This window comes from Notamacropus eugenii, chromosome 2, assembly GCF_028372415.1.
Source record: "Notamacropus eugenii isolate mMacEug1 chromosome 2, mMacEug1.pri_v2, whole genome shotgun sequence".
NCBI classification, from domain to species: domain Eukaryota; kingdom Metazoa; phylum Chordata; class Mammalia; order Diprotodontia; family Macropodidae; genus Notamacropus; species Notamacropus eugenii.
In genome coordinates this window covers 42,786,464-42,813,151 of record NC_092873.1, presented here as the reverse complement: position 1 = coordinate 42,813,151, position 26,688 = coordinate 42,786,464, and the positions used below count along the sequence as shown (strand labels likewise).

Sequence of the window (26,688 nt, the reverse complement as noted above, 5' to 3'; positions counted from 1 at the left end):
TAAAGTCCGCCTGTTTGTCATTTCTTACAGCACACAATATTGTTGTTTTTTAAATAAGGAGGTTGCTCTAGGTGACCTCTAATCTGAAGCCCTTTACTCTCTACGATTCTGTGATTCTAAATGAAAAATGCTTGAGAAGAGGCTTGCAGGAGATGTTGTTTAGTCCTGTTGTTCAGTGGTGTTTCACTCTGCATGACCCCATTTGGGTTTTTCTTGGCAGTGATACTGGAGCAGTTTGCCATTTCCTTCTCTAGCTCATTTGATGGATGAGGAAACTGAGGCAAACAGGGTGAAGTGACTTGCCCAGGGTCACCCAGCTGTCTGAGGTCAGATCTGAACTCAGGTCTTCCCGACTCCAGGCCCAGGGTTCTATCTGTTGCTCCACCTAGCTGCCCCAATTACACCTGCTAGTGGAGAGGCAGCCTAGTAAAGTAGGAAAATACTATGGCATAGAAAGTTGGAAGACCTGATTTCAAGGTTCTGCTTTAAAACTTTCTTATAGTCTCAGTTTTTCATCTGCAAAATGGGGTTGCTTTGAAACCTGTATTTGTTGTTGGTTTAGTTGTTTCAGACTCTTCATGACCCCATTTGAGGTTTTCTCAGCAAAGATTCTGGAGTGGTTTGCCATTTCCTTCTCCAGCTCATTTTACAGGTGAGGAAACTGAGGCAAACAAGGTTAAGTGACTTGCCCAGGGTCACACAGTTAGTAAATGTCTGAGGCTGGATTTGAACTCAGGAAGATGAGTCTTCTGATTCTGTATTCCATAGTGCTGTATGCACTATGCCACCTATCTGCATGTGGGAGATGAATTCCTCTATAATTCAGTTCAACAGGCATTCAGTAAACAAGCTGGGATTAGTCAGGGGAGCCATTAAATCCAAACAGCTCTTTTAAAATTCCTGGGCTCTGGGTTGAATAACAGCAGAGAAGCTTGCTGTTTCTGCAGGTAACACTTACAGCTGTCTCCACGGAGGGACCTTATTCCTCCATTTAGATCATTTCTTTAGCATCTTCCAGTTCTTTCCCAGCTCCCCTCTGGCTTAAACTTTCTCAAGTCTTCTCTTCCTTGTTAGTGTCTCTAGTTTCCTGTTTTAGCATCTGGTTGTCTCTCCTCTCCTTTGCTGTCACATTTCCCAAAGAAGAATAGATTGTTCTTTCTGCCTTCATTCAGTTCCTTGCCACACGTTCCAGGCTTAACTCTTCGCCAGCCAGATCCTGTCTCAGTCTTGTCATGAGAAGTGCCTGTTTGAAGGTATCAGTGACTTCGTGCTGGCCATCCTCAGAGACCTTCCTTTAGCACTCATCTTCCTTAACCTTTTAGCACCATCTGCCCAACAGCGCCTGGAAGCGCTTCCCTTTCCTCCGGTGACCCTCCTAATCATAGTTTCTGTTTTGTCTCTCTCCTTTGTCTGTGCCCTATATACAGGATAATTAGGAAGTAATTAATTAGGAGAGGGAAGGCACTCAAATTAAGAGGGGCTGGGAAAGACTTCCTATGGAAGATGGGATTTTTGTCAGAACTTAAAGGAGGCCCAAGGTGGAAATGAGGAGGGAGAGCACTCCAGGAATGGAAGACACCCAGGGAAAATACCAAGAGCCAAGAGCTCCTCGTCTTGTCTGTGGATCAGTTAGGAGACCGGAGACACTGGATTAAAGAGGCCGTGTCAGGGAATAGGATGTGAGAAGAATATACACATATCCCAGGTTTCTCCTTGGTCTATACTGGCTTTAGGAAAGTCTCTTGGGCAGCATGTGCAGGGCAGACTAGAAGCAGGGAGACTGAAGGGGAGGCTCTTGAGAGGCAGGAGGGCTCCTGGGGCTGTGGCTCCACATGAGTCAAGGGAAAACACAGGCAGAATTGACAAGCTCTGGCCCCAAAGATTCCACCGAAGATTTTCTTCTAACTCGGCATCAGGCCATGAATCCAGGTGTTTAGTTCGGTCTTGCCACCCTTCCCTGTGCTGTTATCTGGCCCACATCTCTCCATCTTGACTACAGAAACAAACGGCAACACCAGGATACTGTGGAAGACTTCAATCCTATGTCATATCCATGACCATCCTCGTTTATTAACTGTCAGAAATGGAAATGGGGCTGATGTGACGTGACTGCTTCCCCCTGAGTTCTTCATTTCTTCTCTTCAGTAATTCATCCCACAATTTTGCCAGGAGATAAAGGCACGTTTGCCAGTCTAGTTTACTAGAAATGCCCTCAGTGGCCCTCTGGTGCCACTCTCATTTTACAGAAAAGAGGCCAGGAGCAGATCAATTGACTCGCCTGTGGTGACTCGGGGCAACAGCACTGAAAGTCCCACCTCAGTCTTTGGGTTCCAAAGGCAGCATCTCTCCCTAACACACTGCCTTCTCAAGAAAAATCTAGACAGAGTTCATTGAACCTTTCCCAAAATTCGTGCCCCCATTGAACTCTCTTTGTAGCAAAGAGAAACAAAATAAATTCATTTCCTGTGTCTTGTCAGTGGGGGCAGACTTTGCCCTACCCCTGTCTGGAGAGGATCATGGTTTGTTTTCAGCCTTCAGAAGCTGGATCATGATGTTTGTCTGAGTTCTGATCTTACTGAGTGCAGGTTTCCTTCATGTTCCTGTGCTCTTGGTTCTGCCTTCCTCAGTCTGCTTTCAGTTCACACAAGGCTTCTCTGCTTTGACAGGGCCATCTTCTCTCTTTATCTTCAGATGTTCCATTCAGCCCAGCCGTCTCTGCTCACTAGAGAAGTGGGGGCTTCCTCATCTCTGGTTTCATCTCACTCCCATTTTGTTCTTTCTTTCGCAGTCAGAGGAGAATTCTGCTTGCTGAAGAAACCTGGAGCCAAACCAGGCGTTGAGGAATTTCTCCTTTCTCCTTGTCTGTTCTCCCCTGGCCCGTCTTTGCTCCTGCCTCCAGCAAAGCTCTTTAAAAGGCCCTTTTCTTGTCTTTTGCATTGATTATACAGCTCAGCATCTATCAAGCCTTCCAGGAGCCATCCCCATAGAGGGAACCTTACTTTGTAACAGGGAAAGACAATTGAGCAAAAATGTTTGATAAAGGCAGTGTCCCTGCCTCCCTCTGGGTGGGCAGCCTTCTGTCCCACTCTTATGCCCCTCCTGGAACCTCTGCCAAGAGGAGGAGCTTAGATTCCCTTGGCTTTTCCACCATGTGTCTTTTCAATTACGTTGTTGAGTCCTTGTATCCATTTTTCTCTACATTGGCCTTCGTGACTCGATGTTAAGTGTTTCACATGTTCCTCACGATTGTCCTTTTGTATTGAACACTACCAGTGTTCTACTATGCTGGTTGATCATTGTTTTTTAGCCATTCCCTAGTCAATGGACATCTGCTTTCCTCTAGTTCTTTGCTCCTGGGAAAAGCCATGCTCTGGATATTTTGGTATATGTTGGACCTTTGTTTTTCTATTTGGAATTTTCTTGGTGTATATGCTCAGTTGTCAATTGCTGGGTTCAAGTGTGTATGGCCAGTTTAGTCTTTTTGCTTGCATAATGCCAAATTTATATTCAGAGTGGTTGAACTAATCTGTGGGCCCATCCTGAATCAACATTCTCTATTTAAATGACATTTTATTGATATCTCTTGTTGTGACATCATCTGCATTGTGCGATGTATCTTCAGCCCCTCCCTTCGTGGAGAACCATTCCATATAAAAAAGGGAGGAGGTTCCAACAAAATAAATCGACATCAAGAAAAAGTCTAATATGATATATGGTGTTCAACATGTCATTTCTCTCTCTACCTCTCCCCCCCAAAAAGGAGGGGAGATGGGTCCCCTGTCTCTTCTTTTTTGGTTGTTGTATTGGGGTGTTCTCTCCACTTACATCGGCATAGTCATGATGTCTTGTTTTCCTGGTCCTTCTTGCTTCGCTTTGTATCCATTCATCTAAGTCTTTCAGCATATATTCACGGACCATAGCTTGTTTAGTCATGATGGTATTGGATAGGTATCTGGTCACACAATGGATAGTGCACTGGGCCCAGAGTCAAGGAGACCTGAGTTCAAATCTGGCTCCAGCCACTTACTTGCTGTGTGACCTTGGGCACGTCACCCTCTCTGCCTCAGTTTCCTCACCTGTAAAATGTGGATTATAATAGCACCAAGCTCCTGAGGTAGTTGTGAAGATCAGATAACACTTGTAAAGCACTTCACTTAGTGCCTGGCACATAGTGGGTGCCATATGAATGCCTACTTCCTGCCTCCCTCCCTCATTCTCCAGGCATGGGGTGTCTGCTTTTTTTGTCAGTTCTTTGCTACCACAAAAAAGTGCCGCATAGAATATTGCTGGGGGGAGGGGGGGGAGAATAATTGAATGAAAAAGCTTTAATTAATTACCGACTGTTTGCCTGGCACTGCTAAGCCCTGGTGATACCAAAATAAGCAAATCTGTCTCTTCCCTTGGGAGCTCCTAAAGGGGAGCTCCAGCCAGGGTGGGGGCGGGGTTTGGAGATGGGAGGTTCCCATTGGATGGAGATGAGAACTCACTGGTCAAAGCCTGTGGTCCTAGCAACATAGTCCACAGTCTTCAGGTGAAGTGTGTCTGCAAATGGCCAGGAGGGAGTGGGATCTTTGGGTTGACAAGCATAGACATTTACTCACTTTACTAGCATAACAGTTTTTTTTGAGCGGTTATTCGCCCTTTGTCCCTGTCTTTGCTGCCTTTCCCAGTACATGCCCTTTTTTTTAAAATGAGAATGCTGAGCTCCAAGTTCAGCCACGTCTCTGGGAGGCCACCCCACTGAGGGTTATAATTTTGTTTGCAAGGACCCCTGCCCCCTCCCCACTCTCTGTGGGTATCAGGCTTCATTCCAGCTCCCAGGCTCTGCACTTGGTGTCTTCTGTGAGCTTTCCTTCCTTTCCATGTTTCACATCTACCTATTGTAATGGCATCATCCATTCTTTTGAAACGCCTCCATTTCCACCATAGCCCTCCCAGTCTGAGTCCTTCCCACCTCACACTTGGATTATTCCAGCCATAGACACTGATGAGCCATGTGACCCTGGGCTAGTCACTTCCTCTGAGTCTCAGTTTCCTCATCTATAAAATGAGGGGGTTGTACTGGATTTCCTCTAAGGGCACTTATTTCTAGCTTTAAGGATCTTGTGAATTCTAAACTCGTGGTGCTGACTTCAGATGCTCCCTGCCCCTGCCCTGTCCGTCTTGGACCCCGAATCCTTGGTCACATCCTCCCCTGCCCTTCTTGTCAGGGTGTTTCCTTGCTGTCTGTCCGTGCGTTGCGTTCACTCCTGCCCCAGGGCCTTCGTTCTTTCCCAAATCCTCGACTGAGATGACCTCCCCTCCTCTCCAGTTGTCTGTCTCACAGAGTTTTCAGCATCCAGCCGAGCCCCCTTCTCCATGAAGCTCTCCACGGCCATCCTCACTGCTGCATTATTGTTCTCTCCTTGAAGCCTTGTGGCTATGGTCACCTTCACTGCAGTTTTTTCTTGGTGTTACCCTGTTTAATCCTAATTATCCCTTTGTCATTAAGCCTGCATACAGTACTGTTTGTCAGAGTTTTGGAGGGTGTTGTTTTCTTGTTTCCTCAAATATGTTGCAAACCCTTCTTGGGCAGTGCAGCACCTTGCAGAGGGCCGGTTACATTGTAGATACCCATTCAATAGACTCATGGGATTCCAGAGTGAGAGCTGGAATGGACTTTGGGGGAGAAAACAGCCCCGAGACAGAAGGGACTCAAGTAGGATTCATGCCGGGCTCCTCAGATGCTAAGGTTAGCTTTCTTTTCACTGGGTGTTTGTTGATTCCATTTTTGAGCACTTGACTTTGCTCATGAGTAACATATTGTGTCATTTTCCACTCTGTAATGTCTCAGGCAGGAGACAAGGGTCATGGTCTTGTTCCCTCACAGGAATGTTGGGAAGGGTACATTGGACAGTGTACGAAGGGAGAGTCTGACATGGATTAAGTCCTGGCCCTGGTACTGGCCAGTGTGTGATCCCCACCCCATCCCCTCACTTTTTGGAGTCTGAGTTTTCTCATTGATGTGCTAGGGATGATGTCAATTTGGGGTAGCAATGGGACAGTAAAAATGTGAGCTGCTTTAATTGCTGCTGCCGCCACTGGTGTAGCATTGTCCAGTCACTTGGAGCCACGCTGAACGTTGGGAAGCCCCCTGCGAACACAAATTAGGAAGCTGCTGGCCCGACAGCTCTTAACTTCTAGGCACGCAGGTCTGGCTAGTGGGTTTCATTTGATAGCTCAGCCTGTTTCAAGGCCTTTTGCTGGCCTGTTTCAGAAGCACTTGGGCTGGCCACTCTCTTCTCACTAGGCCCCATGGGAGGTTTCCCCAGTCAGGATTATTAGTTAGGCTCCTGGAGAACAAGTTCCTGTTTGGAATGTAGGATTCATTACCGTGGGAGTGAAACAAGGGCTTTGTTACCTCACAACAGGCCTCATGGCCAGTCTCAATATAGATGGTTACATGCAGCATAGAAACCCACCGTCCCCCCAGTCTTGAAGGTGGAAAGTGTCCTTAGGTAAGCATGGGGTCTGGACTAGGATGTGATGTCCTTGGGGAGAGCACAGCAGCCCCTGCTGTGCACATGGCAGCCTTTGCCGGGAGGCAAAGTCCAGGATTAATTATAGCGAGAGCAACTGAGGCAGACCCTGAGTCCAGGCCTTGGGGAACAGCACCACACTGCCCTTCAGAGTGCAGATGCTGGTAATACAGAACAAAATAATAGCTCCAGGTCCGAGGCACCCATGAGAGTTTATACCTTAAAGTTTCTGCCTTGTGCAGAAACCTTTCTGCTAAAAAAGATCAGAAAGTAAAGGGACACCTTTCTTAGGCCTGTCAGGTTTGGAGTTTTCTTGACCCTCCTGACTGCTGGGTTGGCCCAGATGGCCTTGAGGCTCTTCCTTCCAACTTTAGATTAGTGATCCCATCAGCACTGGCCTTAGAGGCTGAGTTGTTCATCTTTCCATCAGTCCAGGACTGGCCCATGTCTCAGACTTGCGAGGGTTGGTGGCAGATGTTGGATGTTTGCTGTCCGCCGAGGGAGGTCTGCAGGCTGCATGTGGGGCTGACTGGCAGAGTGCCCTAGTCATGATAGGGCTGCTTCAGATATTGTCCAGAATCGCGACCCTCGGCTTGTGCTTCCTTTTCTGCCTACCCCTTGTTAGTGTAGGAAATTAATTGAATTGATCCCTCAGGAAGCTTCCTGGCTGTGGGTGGGCTAGAAGAACATCTTGTATGCTTCTCACGTGCTTGTTGACTTGTTGGTTTCTTAGGAAAATTACTGGTCAGCCAAGTAGGACTGAGGGACCTATAGCTTTAAGTCAGCCCTGGTTTTATCTCTTCATTACCTGATTTCCATTTAACTCTTGCTTTTTATCAAGTTGACATCATATTCTAGGCACCTTGTGGAGTATAAGCTTTAAAATCTGATGATTTCTCAGTTTTCATTGTGAACCCCTTTTATAGAAAGGAGCCCAGAATTCTAGGAAACTTCACAGCCTAAACCAGTTGAGAAGGCACAATCTACCTGATGTCCTCCTGGAATTATTTATTTATTGAAAGGCTTTATTTTTCCTTCTGTTTTTGTACCTTAGTGTTTTCTCCTTAGTCTCTCCAAAAAGAATCTTTTATTGAAGCAGAAGATGACTTGATCAAGTCAAGGACTGAGCAGCCGCACCCGATTTCCTTTGAATGTTTTTCTTTTGGTAAAATCATGTTCTTGAAGTGTTTTTCTTCATCAGCTCCCCTCTCCTTCCCCAAAAGAAGAAAACTCAGTAATAGCCCACAGATAATCTTTATTCAAGACATCGCTTGCCAAGGCAAAAACTAGAGTGATTCCTTGGGTAGGACCTGCAGAGGGAAAAGGTATAGTTAGGGAAACATTTGAATTTGATGCTTCCAGGATAGGTTGCAAGGGATCAGTGATTAGCTTTTAGTCTAGCTCTTATTTCGTTTTGTCTAAAGCTTAGTTTCATGTGTTGACATGGTCCCTAGTGGCAGTAAATGGATGCTCTAGGAAGCCCCCCGAAATCTAGTTGGCTTTGGTTTATCCAGTGTTGCACCTGGAGGAGAATTCAGAGATCATCTCATTGAACCTCTCCTTTTACAAAGGAGGAAATAGAGTCATGACTGTGAGGTGACTTACCCAGGGTCATACAGTATGTTAGTAACACTACCAGGCAAATACCTTGAGGAGGTCAGAGACAGAAGGCGTGTCCCATGTGTACAAAAATACTTAGAGCAGCAGAGAACTGGAAATGATGCAAAAAAAAATGTTTTTCAGTTTGTTTTTTTTTTTAAGTACTGAGATCTTTGAATAACTCATGATCAGGTTTCCAGGTGGTGAACTTCCTGCCTCATATTTACATACAAATGAGGGCCTTGGGCCCAGTGTTCATTACAGAAAGAAGTAGGGCCCCTCTGTTAGGGGAGAGCCTGCTGACTTCAGGCCCTGGAGCCTCCAGTTTCACTTACAGATCTGCTTCCTCTGGCTTTTTAATGCCATAAATCCTAAGCTTAAAAATAGTTTTCTGATTAGTCAAGAGAATGTGGTTGTTCATACAAAATGCTATTTAGTTTTGATGCTTTTTGTTTTTATATCATCATATTTTCTAAATCCACCTCTCCTCTCCTACTCAGGCCTTGTAACAGAAATTTTAAAAGACTCCAATTGATAAATGGCCAAAGGATATGAACAGGCAATTTTTGGAAGAAGAAATTAAAGATATCTATAATCATATGAAAAAATGCTCTAAATCACTTTTGATTAGAGAGATGCAAATCAAAACAACTCTGAGGTACCACATCACACCTATAAGATTGGCAAACATGACAGAACAAGAAAATGATAAATGCTGGAGAGGATGTGGGAGAGTTGGAACACTAATTCACTGTTGGTGGAGCTGTGAGCTCATGCAACCATTCTGGAGAGCAATTTGGAACTATGCCCAAAGGGCTACAAAAATGTGCATACTCTTTGACCCAGCAATATCACTACTAGGACTGTATCCCCAAGAGATCATAAAAATGGGAAAGGGTCCCACATGTACAAAAATATTTATGGCAGCACTCTTTGTAGTTGCCAAAAACTGGAAGTCAAGGGGGGATGCCCATCAATTGGGGAATGGCTGAATAAGTTGTGGTATATGAATGTAATGGAATACTATTGTGCCATAAGAAATGATGAACAGGAAGACTTCAGAGAGGCCTGGAAGGACTTATATGATGCTGAATGAAAGGAGCAGAACCAAGAGAACTTTGTGCACAGCAACGACCACAGTGTGCGAGAATTTTTTCTGGTAGACTTGGAATTTCGTAATAACGCAAGAACTTATTAAAAAAAAATCCCAATGGTGGTTCTCAAGGCAAAATGCCTTCCACACTCAGAGAAAGAAATATGGAAGTCATTTGCAGAATGTAGCAGATCATGTTTGTGTATGTGTATGTTTTTGTGTATCATGTTTTGATTTGTTATATGATTTCTTTCATTTATTTTAGTTCTACTACATAGCATGACTATAGTGAAAATGTACTCAATAGGAAAGTATATGTAGAACCTATACAGAATTGTATGCAGTCATGGGGAGGGAGGGGGGTAGTGAGGGGTAGGTGTGGGGGGGATAAAGATCTTAATTTTATGGTAGTGATTGTAAAACATTAAAAATTAATAATAATAAAATAAAATTTAAAAAAAAGAAAAAGAAATTTAAAAAGAAAACACTTCAGAAAACCCATTATCTAGCAGCCCATGATGGCAGTATTGCACATGGTGAAAGGAAGGAAGGGCATTTTCTCACCTGTTCTCATAGAGTTAGAAGGCCCTGAGAGGCCACCTAGGCCAACCCCATCATTTTACAGATGAGGGGTCAAGAGACTTGCCCAGGGTCACACAACTGTCTAAGTTGGGATTTGAACTCAGGTTTTCCTGCCTCCAGGCCCAGCTCTCTCCACTATGTCATGTCACTAATTACTTTTATAGAATCTCCCCGCCCCATTCAGGAAGATTCTAAGCATCTCTATTCTATGCCATCAGTGGCAACCATGTGATGGAGGAATTCTGTTAACAGAATTATCAAATAATAGCCCTGCCTAGGCATCCCAAAAAGATGAATGGGAAAGGGAGAAAAAAATTCCACATAAATAGTGCAGATTGCTGTAGTGTGGCAGAGCATGGCATGGTTGGCTTTTCTTAGTACAGTGAAAGCTTGGTGTTTGGGGTCGGTTCTGATCTGTGAGTAGAATGTTGTGGGCGTTTGACTTAGTGATGGGCTTAGTGATAACCTCCTTAAAGACAGGAATAAGGTTTGTGGCCTTTTCAATACTTGATAGAGTTTTGCACAAAATAAGCATTCAAGTATAGGTTGGATGAATGAATTCAGTGCTTCCCTTACCAGTTGCCAACTAAACTATCTTCTTACTCCAGCCAGACACTAGGTATATTGTAAGCCTCTCTTGCTTCCTCATAAACCTTTACCTCCTCACATCTGTTCCCTTATTTTTTAAAATAATATTTTATTCTTATTTCTAATTGCATGTAGAAACAAATTTTTAATATTAGTTTTTTTAAAATTTTGAGTCCAAATTATCTCCTTCTGTCCCTTCCCCTTCCCCTCCCTGAGATAGCAGTTTGATGCATATCATACATGCACAGTCATGCAGAACATATTTCCATAGTAGTCATATTGTGAAAGAAAATGAAGACCAAAAAAAACCCAACTCATGAAAAAATAGTCTGCTTCAATCTGCATTTCAGACCGTCAGTTCTTCCTCTGGAGGTGGATAGCGTCGTGAGTCCTTTGGCACTGTCTTGGATCCTTGTATTGCTAAAAGCTAAATCATCACAGTTGTTCACGGTACATCATTGTGGTTGCTGTGTCCAAGGTTCTGCTCACTTCACTTTGTATCCGTTCATGTAGGTCTTTCTGGGTTTTTCTGAAGTTATCCTGCTCATCACTTCTTGTAGCATAATAGTATTCCGTTAGAATCACCTACCACCACTGTTCCCTTGTTTTATGTGTTTTGTGCCCAGCTAATCTTGGCAGCATTGTGTCAGATAGACTGGAGCATGAGAAAAAGACTTTAGTAGGGAGATTCCTCTGGAATTTATTGCAGTAGCCACAGTAGGAGCTGAGGCTGAGGTGAGGGTGGTGAACACAGAAACAAAAAGGAAGAAGAAATGATGGAAAAGAGATTTCAAAGGCCGGAGATGGGCTGGGGGAGAGGAGGGAGGGAGGAATTAAGGATGACTGAGGTTTTGAGATGGGAGGGAGAGTAGAAAGATGCAGAACCTTCCATTATTAGCTTGTCAGTGCCTGTCTTTGACCATGGGCCCTGGTCACCTAAGATGACACTTCAAAGCATGCTTGGAGTGAAGCCACACAGCTGGAAGGATCTCTTTCTAGAGAGGTTTAAATCCTGCTGAAGACCATCAAAGTCATTGTTCACAATTGACTTATCTTCTCCCTGTCACAGTTTGGTCACCTGGTATGGGTCTTTGAATTCTGAGGGCAAAGCTTTGAAACCTCAATCCACCAACAGAAATGGTCATTGTCTAGCCCTTCATTATCTCTTGCAGTGGCCATGCAACCCTCTGTGGTCTTGTCCTAAACTGGGTTTGTAGGCTGTCTAGCAGGACCTTCTTCATCTCTAGGCCCGGAAAAACCTAGGCCTCCTGAATTTGGACTTCTGATTTCGTGACATGCCTAGACAGTGGTCAGTCTCCCTTCAGTAAGGGCTTATGATGGAGAGAAGTGGGGGGCAGGGAGGAGGGGAGGGGAGAAGGAAGAGAGAGAGAGAATGCGTGTAAAGATATATTTTTAGTACTGCACTAGCATCAAGAGCACAACACCCAAAAAACCAGTTGTCATACATTAGGTAGAAAAGGTGATGATAGAGCTTTCTATGTTCATGAAGTCTTTTTTTTTCCTCTGCCTAGACTTATAGTCTACCATTTGGCTGACCTTTCATGTCTGTCCCCATGGGGTTGTATCAGGGTAGTAAGAATACACTATTTAGTTTCCTCTAATGGAAACTCACACGATCTGTGTCTTCTTGTCCAATTGACGTAGTATTATATGTACTTTGGGGGTTCAAGTTGCTGCTTGAGTTTGGGCTCTTTAAAGACTCTACCCTAGCTCACCCAAGTGGACAGCTTGGTTCATTTACCTGAATAGAGGCCAGCCTCTCCTTCCCTCCAAAGAGAAAGCTTTTTGAAAGAAAAAATCCTCTATAGAGAAATAGATATCACACACAGAGAAAAACAATACAGATTTATAGGCCAGTGGTCATATGTTTAGAGCCACAGGGCCCTTAGAGGTCATTTAGCATAACCTCATTTAAAGATATGAAGATCGAGAACAGGGGAGTTGAAAAGACTTCACCAGCAGGGAGAGGCAGAGATGGGGCCCTTCCCCCCTTCCCCCCAGGGTCCTTGAACCAAGCAGATGGATTAGGTTTTACACCAACCAGATTTTATACAAAAGTGCACCCTCTGTTTTAACCAATAGAGTAATTCTTTCTTTTGGTGGTTAAGGAAACCAGACACTTCTTTTTACAGTGTTTAATTTCTGTTGCCTTGCATTCTGTATCGCACCACTCAGTCAGCCCCTTTGCAAGTAAGCTGGTCACACTTCTCAGTTGGGGAATGAGTAGCTTTTTCAGAAGGAGATAAAATGACCTTTTGAGATGGTTTGATTTTTTTACAAAGTCTCTTCTCTTCTCCACTGTGCTCCCTTCAGGTGGAACTAATGAGAATGATGTTTAACATCAATCCTTTGGAGAACCTGAGGGCTCACATCAGCAGCCGCCCTCCGCTGGTCGTCTTTATGGTCAGCGTGAGTGCCATGGCCATTGCTTTCTTGACCCTCGGCTATTTCTTTAAAATAAAGGAGATCAAGTCGCCAGAAATGACAGAGGTAAGAAACAATCTAGATTCTGCTTCACATGGCATTGTGGGCATTGGGGGAGGGAAGAGACATTAACAGCCTTTTTGGATGACATTTTAATTTGGACTTTTTTCCTAGAGAAGCGTAAAACACCGAAAGCCTTCCTCTCCTTTTCCCTTTGCCAAAAAGCTCTTAGGTATTATATGCCCTTTTAAGAGAGACCTAGGTTTATTCTGCTACATTAAGAATTGAACCTATACAGTATAGTTATTGTAACAGGCTGGCAGTGAAATCAGGCCTTTGCCTGACAATCATCAGCTTTGCAGCCTGAGGAAACCCCTTTTCTCTCTTCATTCCCCGCCTTGGAGAGTCTAAAACTACATGACAGAACAGAGGAGTGGCAAGTCTATATTGGTGAAGGGAGTTTTCCTGATGGAAGTTCCCTCCACTGATTAAATGGTAGCTATGTTCTCCTCTTCCCCCACGTCTGTGTTCAGTGGTACTTCCACAGAGACATTTGGGACATTAAACAAGTTCCGCTTGGTGAATCAGGAATGTCAAGAGATTGTGACTTGGACCTCTAGGCTTGGCATTCCTTGGGTCAAGGCAGATTGAGAAAATTAAGGCCATCTTACCTTGTTTGGGGATTACAAGGTAGAAGGGATGTTGTGCTGTCTTCCTGCTGACCCTATAGTTTATTTTCTAAGTGGATGAGAACATTCCCCCCCCCACACACACACACACACACTTTATTTTTTACAGATGAGGAAACTGAAGTCATGTGACTTGCATCAGAACTGGAATTCCAATCCAGGTCTCTGACTGCAGATTCCTTGTCCTCTTCCATGTAGCCTGTACAGAGGTTTTAGAAAAGGCTTATTTCACATTTCAAAGCAACTTTTAAATACCACACACTAAGGAGCCTTGGGAGTTTTCTAAATTAAGTGATTCAAAAAATAAAGTCAACTTGAACTTACTGTTACCTCATAATTTACACTGGATCCAGCTTTCTGGTGGTGTGAGTGACCTGGAAAGTGCATTTTAGTGTACATAAACAAGTCTCTGCCTCAATTTCCTTTAAAACAGCATCTTTTCTAAGTTTTACGTTCTTTGTATGAAAAGGGATATAGATTGTAAAGACCCTAGTTCTTTGTGATGAAGAGGAGGGATAGAGACCTTGGTTCATTGTATTGTTGGGATTCTGACTCTTCCCTCTGCCTAGTGAGATTCTGCAATCTATTACAGTCAACTTATAAACGTTGATGCTCTTAGGGAACAGAAAGAGGCCCGATAAATCCATTCTCTGCAATTTGTTTCAATCAGAATTGTTTCAGCCTGTGCACCTTTTACCCCCATGCTTTGGAGAAGAACCCTTAGCTAGTTTGAGCTGACCCTGGGTTGGGAAGTGCTAACAATCAGTGACTTTGGCCAAAAAGTGGGCAGCCTTTGGGAGAGGATGAGAACCATGGATCTGGATCTCTTATAGCCTGGAGAACCTGCCTTGGGCCAATCTACAACTAGCTATGACTTTTCATAGTCAGAGTTGGTTCTGAGTGGCCTTTGGTGTGTGGGTAGGCTCAGCGGGAGGAGAATTCCAAGGTTTTACAGGTTTAGGTTGTAGTTATGCACCCAAGTATACCAGATCCATCATTTCTTCATCTGTTCAATTCAGTTCAACCACCATTTATTAAGTTGCTAGTATGTTCAAGACACTGTGTTAAAAAGGTGGTCCAGTGGGGTCAGTTGGGAGCTTTCTGTCAGTTCCACTGGTACATTCTTGGGGTACAGCTGGGCCTAACTAGAGCCATTTTCATCAGATCAGAGATGCAGTCACTGACATTGGGCTGAGAACAGCGAGAAAGTTAAATGCACCTTCATTGTGGCTTAAGGGAGAGTAAGCAGCTTTTGATAAATTAGTGCCGGGCAGGAGACAGTAAGCACACTGTGTTGGAATGAGAATTGCCAGAGGAAGTACTTGGAGGCCTCATTTTGGAGGTCAGCTTTGTGCTTCCACTAAAATGAATATAGAGCTGGTTATTTCCAAAATTGCTTCTGAGTGAAGCCTTGATGTGACCCGGTGCACATGTATTTGGAAAGCCCTCAAGATCCAAAATCATTAGAACTTGAAGATGTTAAAAGACACCTGGAACTGTTCGTCTTCATCTAACATTTGATGAGTCCACTGTGGGGAGGAGAGATAGATAGGCCCAGATGCTAAGTATTGGTGTTCACTGAGGATTGTGGGGAAAAACAAGACTGAGGAGGAATGACTTTTCACCATAAATGGAATTGAGATCACTTTTAAGAAGTTAAAGGCACTGCTTTGGGCACTTTTGTATCACCTTTGTCTAACTGGGCTCCTCTTGGCTAAGGATGATGTGTGGTTTTCATTCCTGGAGTCAAGAGCAGAGCCCTTTCTGCTGTGCCATGGCGGGACTGCATCCGGCAAGTATGGCTTAGTTCCCGAGCTGACTTAACAAACACTCCATGCAAGGAAAGCATTACTTACCTCTGAGATCGTAAACATAAAAGTATTTTGAAAAAGTTAGAACTGTCTTGCAGATGAAAAGTGATAATGGTTTCACTTGGAAAGACCTGTGATCTCATCAGTATGGACACTCTCCTGGTCGGTGTAGATTACAACCCTTTTGTGGTCAAAAGAAACTCATTGTTCAATCGTTGGCCTGGATGGATCTCCCTGAACTTAGTCAGGCTGGTCCTCAGGCTTTTCTAGTATGAAATCACCTAGTGGAGTGCTGCCTCAAGGCCACACTTTGGGACCATTGAGGTACCAGATTAGGCTTCAGGGGAGGAGGAGATCAGGCACTGCACTGTCCTGTGAGACTTCTCACCGTCAGTGTGTCTTGTGACTTTGTTCTTTGTTTAAGGACTGGAACACTTTCCTTCTGAAGTTTAACGACTTGGACTTGTGCGTTTCGGAGAATGAAACCTTAAAGCATCTTCTGAATGACAGCGCCACCTCAGAGACCTCAGTGACCACTGGGCAGTCCCGGTCAGCCACCCAGGCACCTCAGGCCCTCGAGGACTCTGGCCCCACAAACATTTCTGTCGCCATCACTCTGACCTTGGACCCACTAAAGCCCTTTGGAGGGTACTCCCGCAATGTCACCCACCTGTATTCCACCATCTTGGGCCACCAGATTGGGCTTTCAGGTATGTTGGAGACCATCTCTTTTCCCTAAAGCTTCATTCTTCTCCATTTTCCATAGGCAGCAGCTAGGACAGGGCTGAGACAGCCCACCAGAAGGTAGAACACCAGAGGGTCTACCTTAAGCTGACAGACTCTGATTTGGGTTCAGGCCTTGTCTCTTGAATATCCATTCAGTCCTGGCCCTAATGGCCTTTTAAATCTGCTGTGTGTTCAGCAGTAAATTCCAGTCACAACCTGTTACCCCTATAGTCAAATGTAAATTTCTATATTTGGCCTTGAAGGCCCTACAAAAAACAAAAATTACCTTTCCAACTTGACCATACCCGACTTCCCTTCACACAGTTTGTGGTCTGGCCAGACTGGCATCTTCATGTTCTCCATCCCCTTAGCATCCTTTTTTCCCCAAGTCCCCTTAGCTAGTGGTTCCCCTCACCCCAATGTCCTTGTGTTCATCGTGTCCACATTTTGTACCTACTTATAAATAGACACACATCAGTTGTTTCCCCCAAAAGACTAACATCTTTGAGGACTCCTTTTCCATATACGATATAGGCTTGTGGTTAGTCAGCATCGTAGGGGTTGCCAGAGATGTGAGATCTAGCTCCTGTCCTCCAGGAGCTTATAAGATCAGATAAGACTCAACACAGAAGACAAGTACTGTTAATACTCTAGGATCCCAAAGGGGCGGGAAGTTGCTGAGGTCTAGAACAACCTGGGAAGCATGCCCTGGGAGGACTGAGGCTCCAAGGAACTCGCAGTCCTTGACCTCCTCAGCAGGCAGGCCCCTTCCCTTTGCCCAGTCTCTGGGCTTTTCTTTGACTGGACTTCTCAGACCCTGATAGACCAAGAACCCCAATCCATTCACCTTCTTTCTGTGGTTCCCAGTTGATCAGACACTTCCCACTTAACATTCTCTTTGTTTTGTAAGTTCTGATATGTTCTTAAAACGTTGAAAACTTGCTGTGCCAGGGATCTGGGTGGGGGCTGGATTTGTGTGTGCTCATGAGCTTGAGCAGGGAAAGAAGTTAGCTGCAATGATTTCTTCTTCTCACTTAGATTGTCTTCTTTTCCCAGGTAGAGAAGCCCACGAGGAGATCAATATTACCTTCACCCTGCCTGCAGCTTGGAACTCAGATGACTGTGTTCTCCACAGTCACTGTGAGCAGGTGGTCTTCACTGCCTGTATGACCATCACAGCCGCCACCAATGTGTTTCCTGTTACTGTGTAAGTACATCCCTGACTGGTCAGGGTGCAGTAATGCTCCTGGGTCTCCTTGCTATTGGTCTGTGAGAAAACATTCATTAAGCCTGCACAGGGTGACCTATGTTACTGTCTGAGAGGCTGGGAAGAGCATTTCAGGCAGAGGAGGATTAATTTTCTGAGTTTCTTAGTGAAACCTCTAGCAATAACTGATAGAGACCTGATGCTGAAACCTGCCAAGATGTGAAGGCATCGAAGGCAGATCCTGTGTGGATTGGCATTTGTAGACACCTGGAATGGCAGAAATGGGCATGGGCGTGACCAAAAGACATGGGAGGGAGACGACCAGACCTGTCCTAAACTTTCTAACAGGCTCAGCTCCTCTCCTCGGGAGAGGTCCTTCTCAAAATAGCAGAGGGTGATGCTGGCATTTCAGAGGCTCAATTGTTACTTCTGGCAGACCTTTAGTTTTCAGTGACCCCTACCAAGTTAGCTGTGCTTTCATGTTAACTTCTCTGTTCACTAGCTGAGGATGTGTAAACACTAATCTAAGGGAAGAAAGTCTGCTTAAAGGAGGAGGGTGGGGTGGGGGCATGGAGAGAGCTCTGGGTTTGAATCTCAGCTGACTGAGAACTGACCAGGCCAGTTCTCCTACTAGGCCTCATTTTCCTCTCCTGTAACATGAGGAGATTGGACTCAGTAGCCCCTGAGGTCCCTTCCAGCTCCAAACCATGAACCTATGAGTGGGTGACCTTTATGGGTCCTTCCAGGTCTTAACGTTAGGATTCTATGAATCTTTACCATCTCAGACTCTTGGAGCCCATAGGAAAGGCCTCAGAAATCATGTTCATTTTGCACATAAAATCTGGAGGAGGAAAAGGAACTTGCCCGAGATCATTCTACTGGTTAGGGGCTAGCTCAGGTCTCAGATTGAGCTAGTGCTCATTCTGTGATACCATGTGGCAAACATGCTGGGCCTTGGGTGGCCTCGGCGGCCCCTGGACGCTGAAAGATGGATTAGAAAACCAGGCAGAGGCTCATTTCAGGATGTCTGATCCACAAGATCTGATAAATTATGTACTCATCTGGCATTAGATTTATGAACTGTTTAGGGAGTTGGGTACGCAGAACTGCCATTTGCAGTGAAAAGGCTTAGCCTGAGAAAAGCGGGCACCAAGGAGCCCCTTTGACACATCACATAGGGCAGGGATTGGGGGCATTGGGTTTTCTGCCCAGGAAACCAGAATAGCTTCTTAGTATCCTGAGACAACAGACTGTCTTTCCCTTTCTGCCAGGCCCTGCTTAACAAAGTGGTTTGTATCCCATAGAAACAGCCGTCCCTTGTTCATCTATCTGGCAGGTCCCTCCTGGGAGGGATCAGAAAGAGGGACGATTGGTGTAGATGGTGGTTTTCTTCTTCCCCTAGACAACCGCCACATTGCATTCCTGAGACCTACAGCAACGCCACACTTTGGTACAAAGTCTTCACCACCGCCAGGGACGCAAATACGAAATACTCACAAGATTATAATCCTTTCTGGTGTTACAAAGGGGCCATCGGGAAGGTCTACCACACTTTAAACCCCAAACTTACTGTCATCGTGCCAGACGTAAGTGACAAAAGCCTCCCTCGTTCTGTCCTGGAGAGTTTTCTAGAGAGTTGTTGGTTTCTTTTCCTTGGGGGATTTCTTTCCCCTGAGGCACTCTCTGGGAAGTGGGTGCACTGGGGGTCAGAAGAATGGGCCATTTCAGGCCAGAAAGCTTTGGGTTTATTCTTTTGACTTCTTTCAACTTCCTGAGCACCTGCTACATGCCTGATGTTGTCAGGGACGCTGGAGATAGAGAAGGACCCTTTCCTGCAGAGGCGTGTGCTCTCCCAGGGATACGAGGGACATACGAGGGACATCTGTGCAGGACACTAATAGGGTGGTCCTCAAAACCCTGTAGATACATCACGCACTGAATGGTGTAGACCAGACTCAGAGGAGCACAAGAGAGACAAACTCTGGGCTGGGGTGGGGTTGACCAGATTTAGGATGGATGAAAGGGGGGGGGGGGGGGCGGGGAAGGGGCTGGAAAACCTACTTGGGAGGTTGCAGGCTGCTTTCAACAACCTCCAGGTTATGTTAGCTGGTGAAGCTTAGAGTGGGGTTCTCCCAGAATCGCCACATTGGAAGGGTCCTTAGGCAGGACCCAGTCAGGTATTCCCGGATGGTGAGGGGTCATCGCTCCAGCCCCAGAGCACTTTGGTAGACCTCTGATTCCTAGAGGATTTCTGCTTATGTTGGGCCAACATCTGCTTCCTTTAATTTCTGCATTGAAGACACTGCAGTTCTCCCCTTGTCCCCTCTGCATCTTACTGGAGAGATGGAGCTGGTTGGCAAGTGTTGGCAGAAGCTTTGTATGTTTTTTTCCCACTTACATGTCAATTCAGTTTAATCAGTGAGCCTTGAAAAGCCGTCAAACTGGTGTGACTTTAACAGTCCAAAGTCCAAAGGCTTTGTCCCAGACACTTAGATGAGAGAAACCTTAAAATATGCAATTAGAGAATCATACAAAAGGGGGAGGAGACTGCAGGTGAGGCTTTCGTATTTTGGTGGATAACAAGTCTCTTAATCACAGCACTTGCTGTCACATGAACACATCAGTCATCACTGTTATTTGTAAGGGCCTGGATTTCACACCAAGCCTCAAGACCGTTTTCATATTAAAAGAGAATATTTTTAAGCTTGAGCCAAATGTAGGTTCTGGCCATTGCTGCAGAAATGCCAGCTGGCCTTTGAGGAGGCAGAGGCATTGGGATTTGCCTCTGTGGCCTCCTTGCCACATTCCACAGGGGCAGACCTTCTGCCATGTTTTATTTTCCCAGACATGCGTGGTGTTTACATGCGTGTAAGCTGGGTGTACCAACTTAGGCTTCGGTGATGCAGAAGCTCCCGGGACCAGGGTTGGGTGAGAGGCAGGCTATGAGGAATAAAGACAGGCTGAAGGCCTGACCCAACCACTAGCCCCCTGCACTCCTGGCAGGACCAGGGGCCATACCCCGTGCAGGAGGCAGATGGGAGGCTGAGGGGAGGGGAGAATAGACTGACTCCAGGGAAGAATGAGGAGGGGGGAGGGGGCACTAGGGGCACACCCAGGACGGAGAGGGAAGGATTTTCAGAGGTAGGAGTGGTCAGCACCTACTGTATGCCAGATCCTAGAGGTACAGTGTTTGAGGATGACCCTTAAGGAAAATAAATACCATGCACAAATAAGTAAATACAAAGTTGTTTGAGAAGGGATAGGGAGGGGCCTGACTAACAATTCTGACTGTGGGGGTGGGGGCTGCCACCGAGGGGCCAGTTTGACTGGTTTGGGACTTTAGCATGTAAGTCACATGACATTTGGTTTTACCCTTCCAAGCTTTTTTCTTTTGGAATCCAGAAGTAGAAAGAAAACTCCAATATAAACATACAGAATATGAGGGTTCTTAACCTAGGGTCCCTGAACTTGTTTTTTAAAAATATTTTGATAACTATTTTAATATAATTGATTTCTCTTATAATCTCATGTCATTTTTCTTACATGTTCAAAACCTGTTTTCTGAGAAGGACTCCGTAGGGGTCCATGACACCGGAAAGACTCAGCCCCCTCCCCTTAGAGAGTTGAGGACTCCTTGGGCTGGCCTGGCCACCCCGCCCTCTGATGCTGCAGCTTGGTTTTTCCCCTTTCCGTAGGATGATCGGTCTTTGATAAACCTGCATCTCATGCATACCAGCTATTTCCTCTTTGTGATGGTGATTACGATGTTCTGCTATGCTGTCATCAAGGGCAGACCAAGCAAACTTCGACAGAGCAATTCAGAATTCTGCCCAGAGAAGGTAAGTAGGAAGATGGCCGGTGGTGGGTAGCCTGCAGACAGACCAGTTGTGACCGAGGCAGCCAACCAGGAAGCTTTCATCTCTGCTGCCTATCCAAAAAGAAACGAATGGACTGAAGAGGAAGCAGAAGGCCTCGCTTCCTTCATCCCTTCATGTCTTTTGTCCAATACTTTTCCTTTGAAAAAGCAGTGACAGGATTTTTTCTTGTCCTTCATGTTGGCTCCTGCCTAGAATCTTCCTGGTGTGTGTTTGAAAGTCCAAGATGAGTTGATCTTGGCTTTCAAACTGTAGTTGCATGCATCATTCGAGGAGCACACCCTCTTCAGCATTCTCTCCTGTTCTGTTGACCTGAGCAGACACCAGGGGAAGAGAAGGGCGTGGTAAAGGTGTTAGGCTGTGGCCCTGTGCATAGGAAGGATGTCCTGGCTGCCAGATTTCATTTCATTCCCTCAAGATTTCCATCCTGGCTGATTCCTGTAGCCTGTCTCAGAATGTGAATACATTCACACATTCTAAGTCCCTTTTATATGACTTCATTAAACTAGGCAGTGGAGGAAACAATCCTTACCTTCAGGAAACTTAGATTCTCTTAGGGGGATTCAACTTATAAAGATAAGAAAATACAAACTAGAGTGCTTTTGGTAGGGGGAGGAGGTAGTTAACTATTCAGGAGCATCAGGATATACCTCTTGTGGGAGATAGCCCCTGAGATGAAGGAAGCTAGGGATTCTCTGAGAAGGAAGTGCATACCTGGCATGAGGTACAGCCTGGGTAAAGGCATGAGGAGATAGAATCTTGTATACAGGAAATAGGATGTGGACCAGTTTGTCTAGGATGTGGAGTGTACCAGGGGCAGTAAATGAATGAGAAAGGGTCTCCACGGACTGGTCAGCAGAGCTCCTGGGGGCGATGGGGTCTGAAACCGTGCGTACTTCCCTGTACTGACCAGTCCCCTTTGCCTGTGGTCTCTTCCAGGTGGCTTTAGCTGAAGCCTAGTCCTGTGAGTGACCGAAAGAACCGCAATTGTTGCCTGCTGAGCCCGGCCTGTATCTGGACACTCTGTGAATCTATTATCTGGCAATGTTGGGTTATTCCAACCAAAGACGTTTCAAGTGCCTGTTCATTGATTTGTACATATTTATAAAAGAAAAAAATATATTCAGAAACTGGTCAGATGATGCATTCGCTCTGCACCAGAGTGTGTGCGACCAGAACCTTTCAATCTTTCACTTGTGGACTTCACCATGTTTGTATAAATATGTTAACAATGTAGCTCCATCAGTCAGAGTGGAACACCACAGCCTGGAGGCATCGAGCTGGTGCAGGGCCTTTGTGAATGTCTCAGAGGACACCGATTGTCAGGCAGAGGTTGTTTGGGTTTGGTTTGGTTTGGTTTTAGCCCAGCCGTAGTCTGTGCAGTGGTGTTTGAACATGTGTGCACCTTCCATAGGCTATCACGTTTCCAAAGCCACTGATCCAGGGCCTGGGGCCAGGGTGTTCTTTGTGGCTTAGTAAGGATAGTAACAACAGTAGTAGTACCTGTTCTCCACTTTGCTCTTTGCTTGCAAAAAAAGATATCCATCTTTCTAGGGTTCTTTCTTTTTTGATGAAGAAAAATTAAAGTACGTATTCTCATTTTAATACTGCTGTAGCTAGGACAGAGTTGTGCTTTTCTCCCAAGTAAGACAAATATTTAAAAGCTAAATCCCTTTTGAAGTCATCCCCATGCTGTGCTAAGTTTCATTTTTTTGTGTAGACTGTGGAAAGACATGGCCTTGCTGGGCTCCACAGCACAATGCTTCCCAGTCGTTTTTTTCCTTCCTCTCTTGGCCTTTGTCTTCTTTAAAATGAAAAAGCAGCTTCCTTGTCCCAAGGAGCTGAGACATGTCCTGCTCTAGTCTGCAGGGCAGAGGGGAAATCTGGGGGATCGAGCAAAACCCAGAGATAGCGAGCTGAGCTCATCCCTCCTTTTTTCATCCAAGGCCTCTTCAGGAGCTGGAGGCTGGCTCAGTGAGACACAGATGCATCCTGGTTCTCCTCGGACTCCTGCATCGTCTCATTTCTTCCCTTGATTTTTCTTCCCTCGTTGTTTGACTCCCCTCCTCCCCTTTTTTAAGAATTTGTATGGTCTTTTCTAATACACTCATCTTATGTTTCTTCCTCAGTCTGTAAGAAGGGAAAGCATTTTGTAAACTTCCCCACATGTCTAAAATGGTGACCCTTCATTAAGGACCTTTTATGTCTTACTTTTGTCTTATGTTGCAGAGGCCCTGAAATTAAGGCCTTGGAAATAGCAGCCCATGTTCTTCCCTTTCACAAGGGTCCTCAGGCGTTGCTCCTTTGGCCTGGAGACTGGTTCCCAGACTTCCTAGATGGAAAGCTGAAGTGGGCCTTTTCCCCCGAAGACCATGAGACAGGCCACTGCAGGGACCTGGCTGGCATTGCAGTATTTCTCTCAAGTACATTTCAAGCACAAGAATCATATTTTTCTGATAGATAATGTTTTTCCAGTATGGTCTTTGTTCCTGAAGTGACACATGGGTAAATTGTTGAATGTACTTTTCTTTCTGGAACCCTTGAGCTCCGTACTGGAGCAGATTTGGAAATCTCTTGGGCCTGGTTTCCAGAAATGTCTTACATTCAAAGACTTTCAGATTTGAGTTGAAGCTGCTACTGACTTAGAATCCTGATTAAGTGAAGCTGTGTGACTAGATTTATGACTGGTGTGTGTGTGTGCATGCGTGCACCTGTGTGTGCATGCATGCGTGTCTGTGTCTGTGTGTGCCTGTGTGTGTGCGTGCATGTGTTTGGGGAGAGGGGTACAGTTGAAAAAAATTATTTTTCCTGATTTGTTCTGGGGTGGGGTGGGGAACTGATAACCCGAGAAAGAAATGAAGTCAAGAATGGTGCTAGGAAGTGCCAAAAAAATGCCCCAAGAACATAGCTTAGCTTAAGATGAGATCTGAAAATAGCAAGTGGTCATTATTTAGTCATGCAAGCACTTGTCGGAAAGCAGAAGCCCAAAGTGTAGCAGGTTGGAGAAGATGTGCCCCTGATGTGTGTGGAGGCAGGGACTGGGCTAGGCTTGAGATCTTGCATAAGCAGGGAGGCTTCCTTAGCATCCCCCAAAGTCAAGGATGCCCATTCCTGCCAGGAGATTGGCCTCCTCCCTGAGACTCGCTCCCGGGTCTGTCTGTGGGTGTTGGGGTCAGCTGTGACCCCTCGGCCTGGCTCTGACGCAGCCAGGTGGAAGGTCAGTGCCATAAACAGTAGAGTGGTGGTTTCGGATCATATTGATCTCTCCTTTTTGTTCCCTTTCACCGTATGACTTGAATCCGTCTTGATTCTCTCGGTAAGTGTTTTTTTCCTGTAGTTAGTGCGTCCTCTAGAGCTTCAGAGCCTCAGCTGATGGCCCTCCTTCAGGTCGTAGCCCAGATGGCCCAGTGATCCCGTTCACTTCTCTTGTTGCATGATCCAGTAATGGCATTCTATGCTAGGTTAATTTTCAATGTTTGTAAGATGTGTGTATATGCTTTACAGAATAAAAACATCTGCGTTTACTTAGGTTTCTCTCAGTTTGTTCTGCTTGGGTTGATTGCTTTGGGGAAAGGGGAGGCATACAAAAGATGAAACTGAGAGTTAGAACCTTGTATTGGAGATCGCCAGGCTCAGCCCTGGGTATAATTAGAAAGTGTCGTATGTGGAGCAGGGGGAACTTTCTTATCTTGCACAGGCGGAGGGAAAGGACCCTCTAGTCACCCCTTAGGTAAGCAGGCCTCAGTTTCCTCAGCTGTCAGATCATACATTTTGAGCTGGAAGGAACCTTAAGGGCCATCTAATCCAACTAGGGGTTGAGTGACTTGCTGAAGGTCATACTAGGTAATAAATGGTGGTCAGAATTTGAACTCAGCTACTCCAACTCCCAACTCCAATGTTCATTCCATTGTACTCCCAATTCTAAAGCTTCTTCTGGGTCTGTGCTTCTAGGACTAATTAACATCTTTAACGAAGCTCAGCATTTTCTTTTCCCCAGAGACAAATCATTTGAGGATTCCTGGGGGGAGTTGGGGTGGGGGGGTCCCTCTCCTTGCCAACACTAGATATCTGCCCAGGGGGGTCTTCTCCCTAGCTGCTAATGTGTTCTCTTAGCTTTGCAATTTATTGGAAGAACAAACAGTAGCGAACCTGACCCAAATCCTGTCTTGCAAAGGTAAATAGAGGAATGGAGTACAAAGTGTTTGAATAGGTTCTAGGAAAAGAGCATCCATCTCAACTACATTAACCCTTTAGAGCCCAAGGCCTTGGCTTTCCAGATGGGACCCCACCTCTGGCTGCCCATCTCCCCTTACAGACTCCACTCCTAGCATAATTTGGCGTCACGGTTCTCCCCTGCTCATGGAGGTTGTGAGAGTCAAGAGGAATTATCTTTTCTCCCAAACGACAAAGGTACCATGCACATCTGTCCCCAGGAAGATACTGGGGTTGTGCTGTTCAGCACCAAGCCATTCTGATGATGAAACCACGAACAGTGCTGCTTTGTGAGAAGCCAGAAGTTCAATATCTCAATAGCACCTTCTGTTTCCTCTCATCTTTCTTTGGGAAAATGGGAGAGTTCCATGCTTGGAGCAGGGGTCAGTTGCAGGTTAGCAATTAAAAAACCAACCCAACTTTGAGGGGTTTGGGGAGCGTGTACCTGGGTGGAGGGCTGGCCGAAGGCAGGAGCAGTCTGGTCAAATCCCTCCACCCTTTCGTGCTCTAGCTAGTTCTGTGGGAACGTTAATTGTAGAAAAGGTGCTGACCTGTCCTTGGAAAGAGCATTTCCTCTACCAGTGAAGTCACACAGCTGGGATCTGTGTGACTTCTTCATCCCTCTAAACCATTTAATCCTTCAGCACCTGTCAGGTCAGCTCTCCTAGAGAATTTGCAGGCTGGCCCATCCTCTGGCATGGGGCCTTGGCAGTCAGCAGACCCTGCCCGAGCCCTGTCACTGTGAGACCTGCTGGGGCAAGGCATGTCATCTCTGTTGGCCTTGGGTTCCTCATCTCTAATATGCAAAGAATAGTGATGCTTGAATCAATCCCTAGCTCATCTGTAAGTAAAGCACTTTGTGAACCTGAAAGGGGTACAGAAATGTCCTTTTTTAAAAGAAATTGGATGAGAGCTCAGAGCTGGATAAGTGGTCTTTGCCCACTTTCTCATGCAGCAAACCTATCGAGCACCATTCATCACTTGTTAGACACACAGCTGGGGGTATGTGCACTTCCCTTGATTCTTTGCTCACTGGTGAGCCTGACCCTCTTCTCCAGGGTCGATATCCTTTATATGTTTTGTATCTACCTATACACATGTATATGTTGAAGTGTACATGAATGTGCATGTGTGTACAAGGGGTATGGGTACACACACACCTATTATGTGTCCCTATTAGAATTTAGGTCCATTATGGGCAAGGACTTTTGACTTTCTATCTCTGATGCCTAGCCCAGGTTCTGACAAAATAGTTTTAATCAATCAGTGCATTTATTGAGCATCTCTTTGATCTGTACAAAACCCTCTGCCTGGGGTTTAGAAGGGGAGGAACAGGAGAGCCT

At 45.5% G+C, this 26,688-nt stretch overlaps 1 protein-coding gene across 3 annotated transcripts in view; it reads left to right on the top strand.

The window, feature by feature from the left end:
- The window catches only part of TMEM248 (transmembrane protein 248), a 28,718-nt gene extending 4,061 nt beyond the window's left edge, over window positions 1-24,657 (top strand). For 2 of the 3 annotated variants that reach the window (XM_072640062.1, XM_072640064.1), the window contains 6 exons: window positions 12,715-12,891; window positions 15,750-16,035; window positions 17,108-17,258; window positions 18,661-18,844; window positions 20,954-21,097; window positions 22,073-24,657. In XM_072640062.1, coding sequence (XP_072496163.1) covers window positions 12,724-12,891; window positions 15,750-16,035; window positions 17,108-17,258; window positions 18,661-18,844; window positions 20,954-21,097; window positions 22,073-22,093 — 954 coding nt within the window. In that variant the 5' untranslated portion in view covers window positions 12,715-12,723 and the 3' untranslated portion in view covers window positions 22,094-24,657. Of the gene's footprint in view, window positions 1-6,432; window positions 6,498-12,714; window positions 12,892-15,749; window positions 16,036-17,107; window positions 17,259-18,660; window positions 18,845-20,953; window positions 21,098-22,072 lie in introns of those variants that run through there. The other variant, XM_072640063.1, reaches the window with a different exon arrangement.
- The last annotated feature ends 2,031 nt before the right edge of the window (window positions 24,658-26,688 follow it).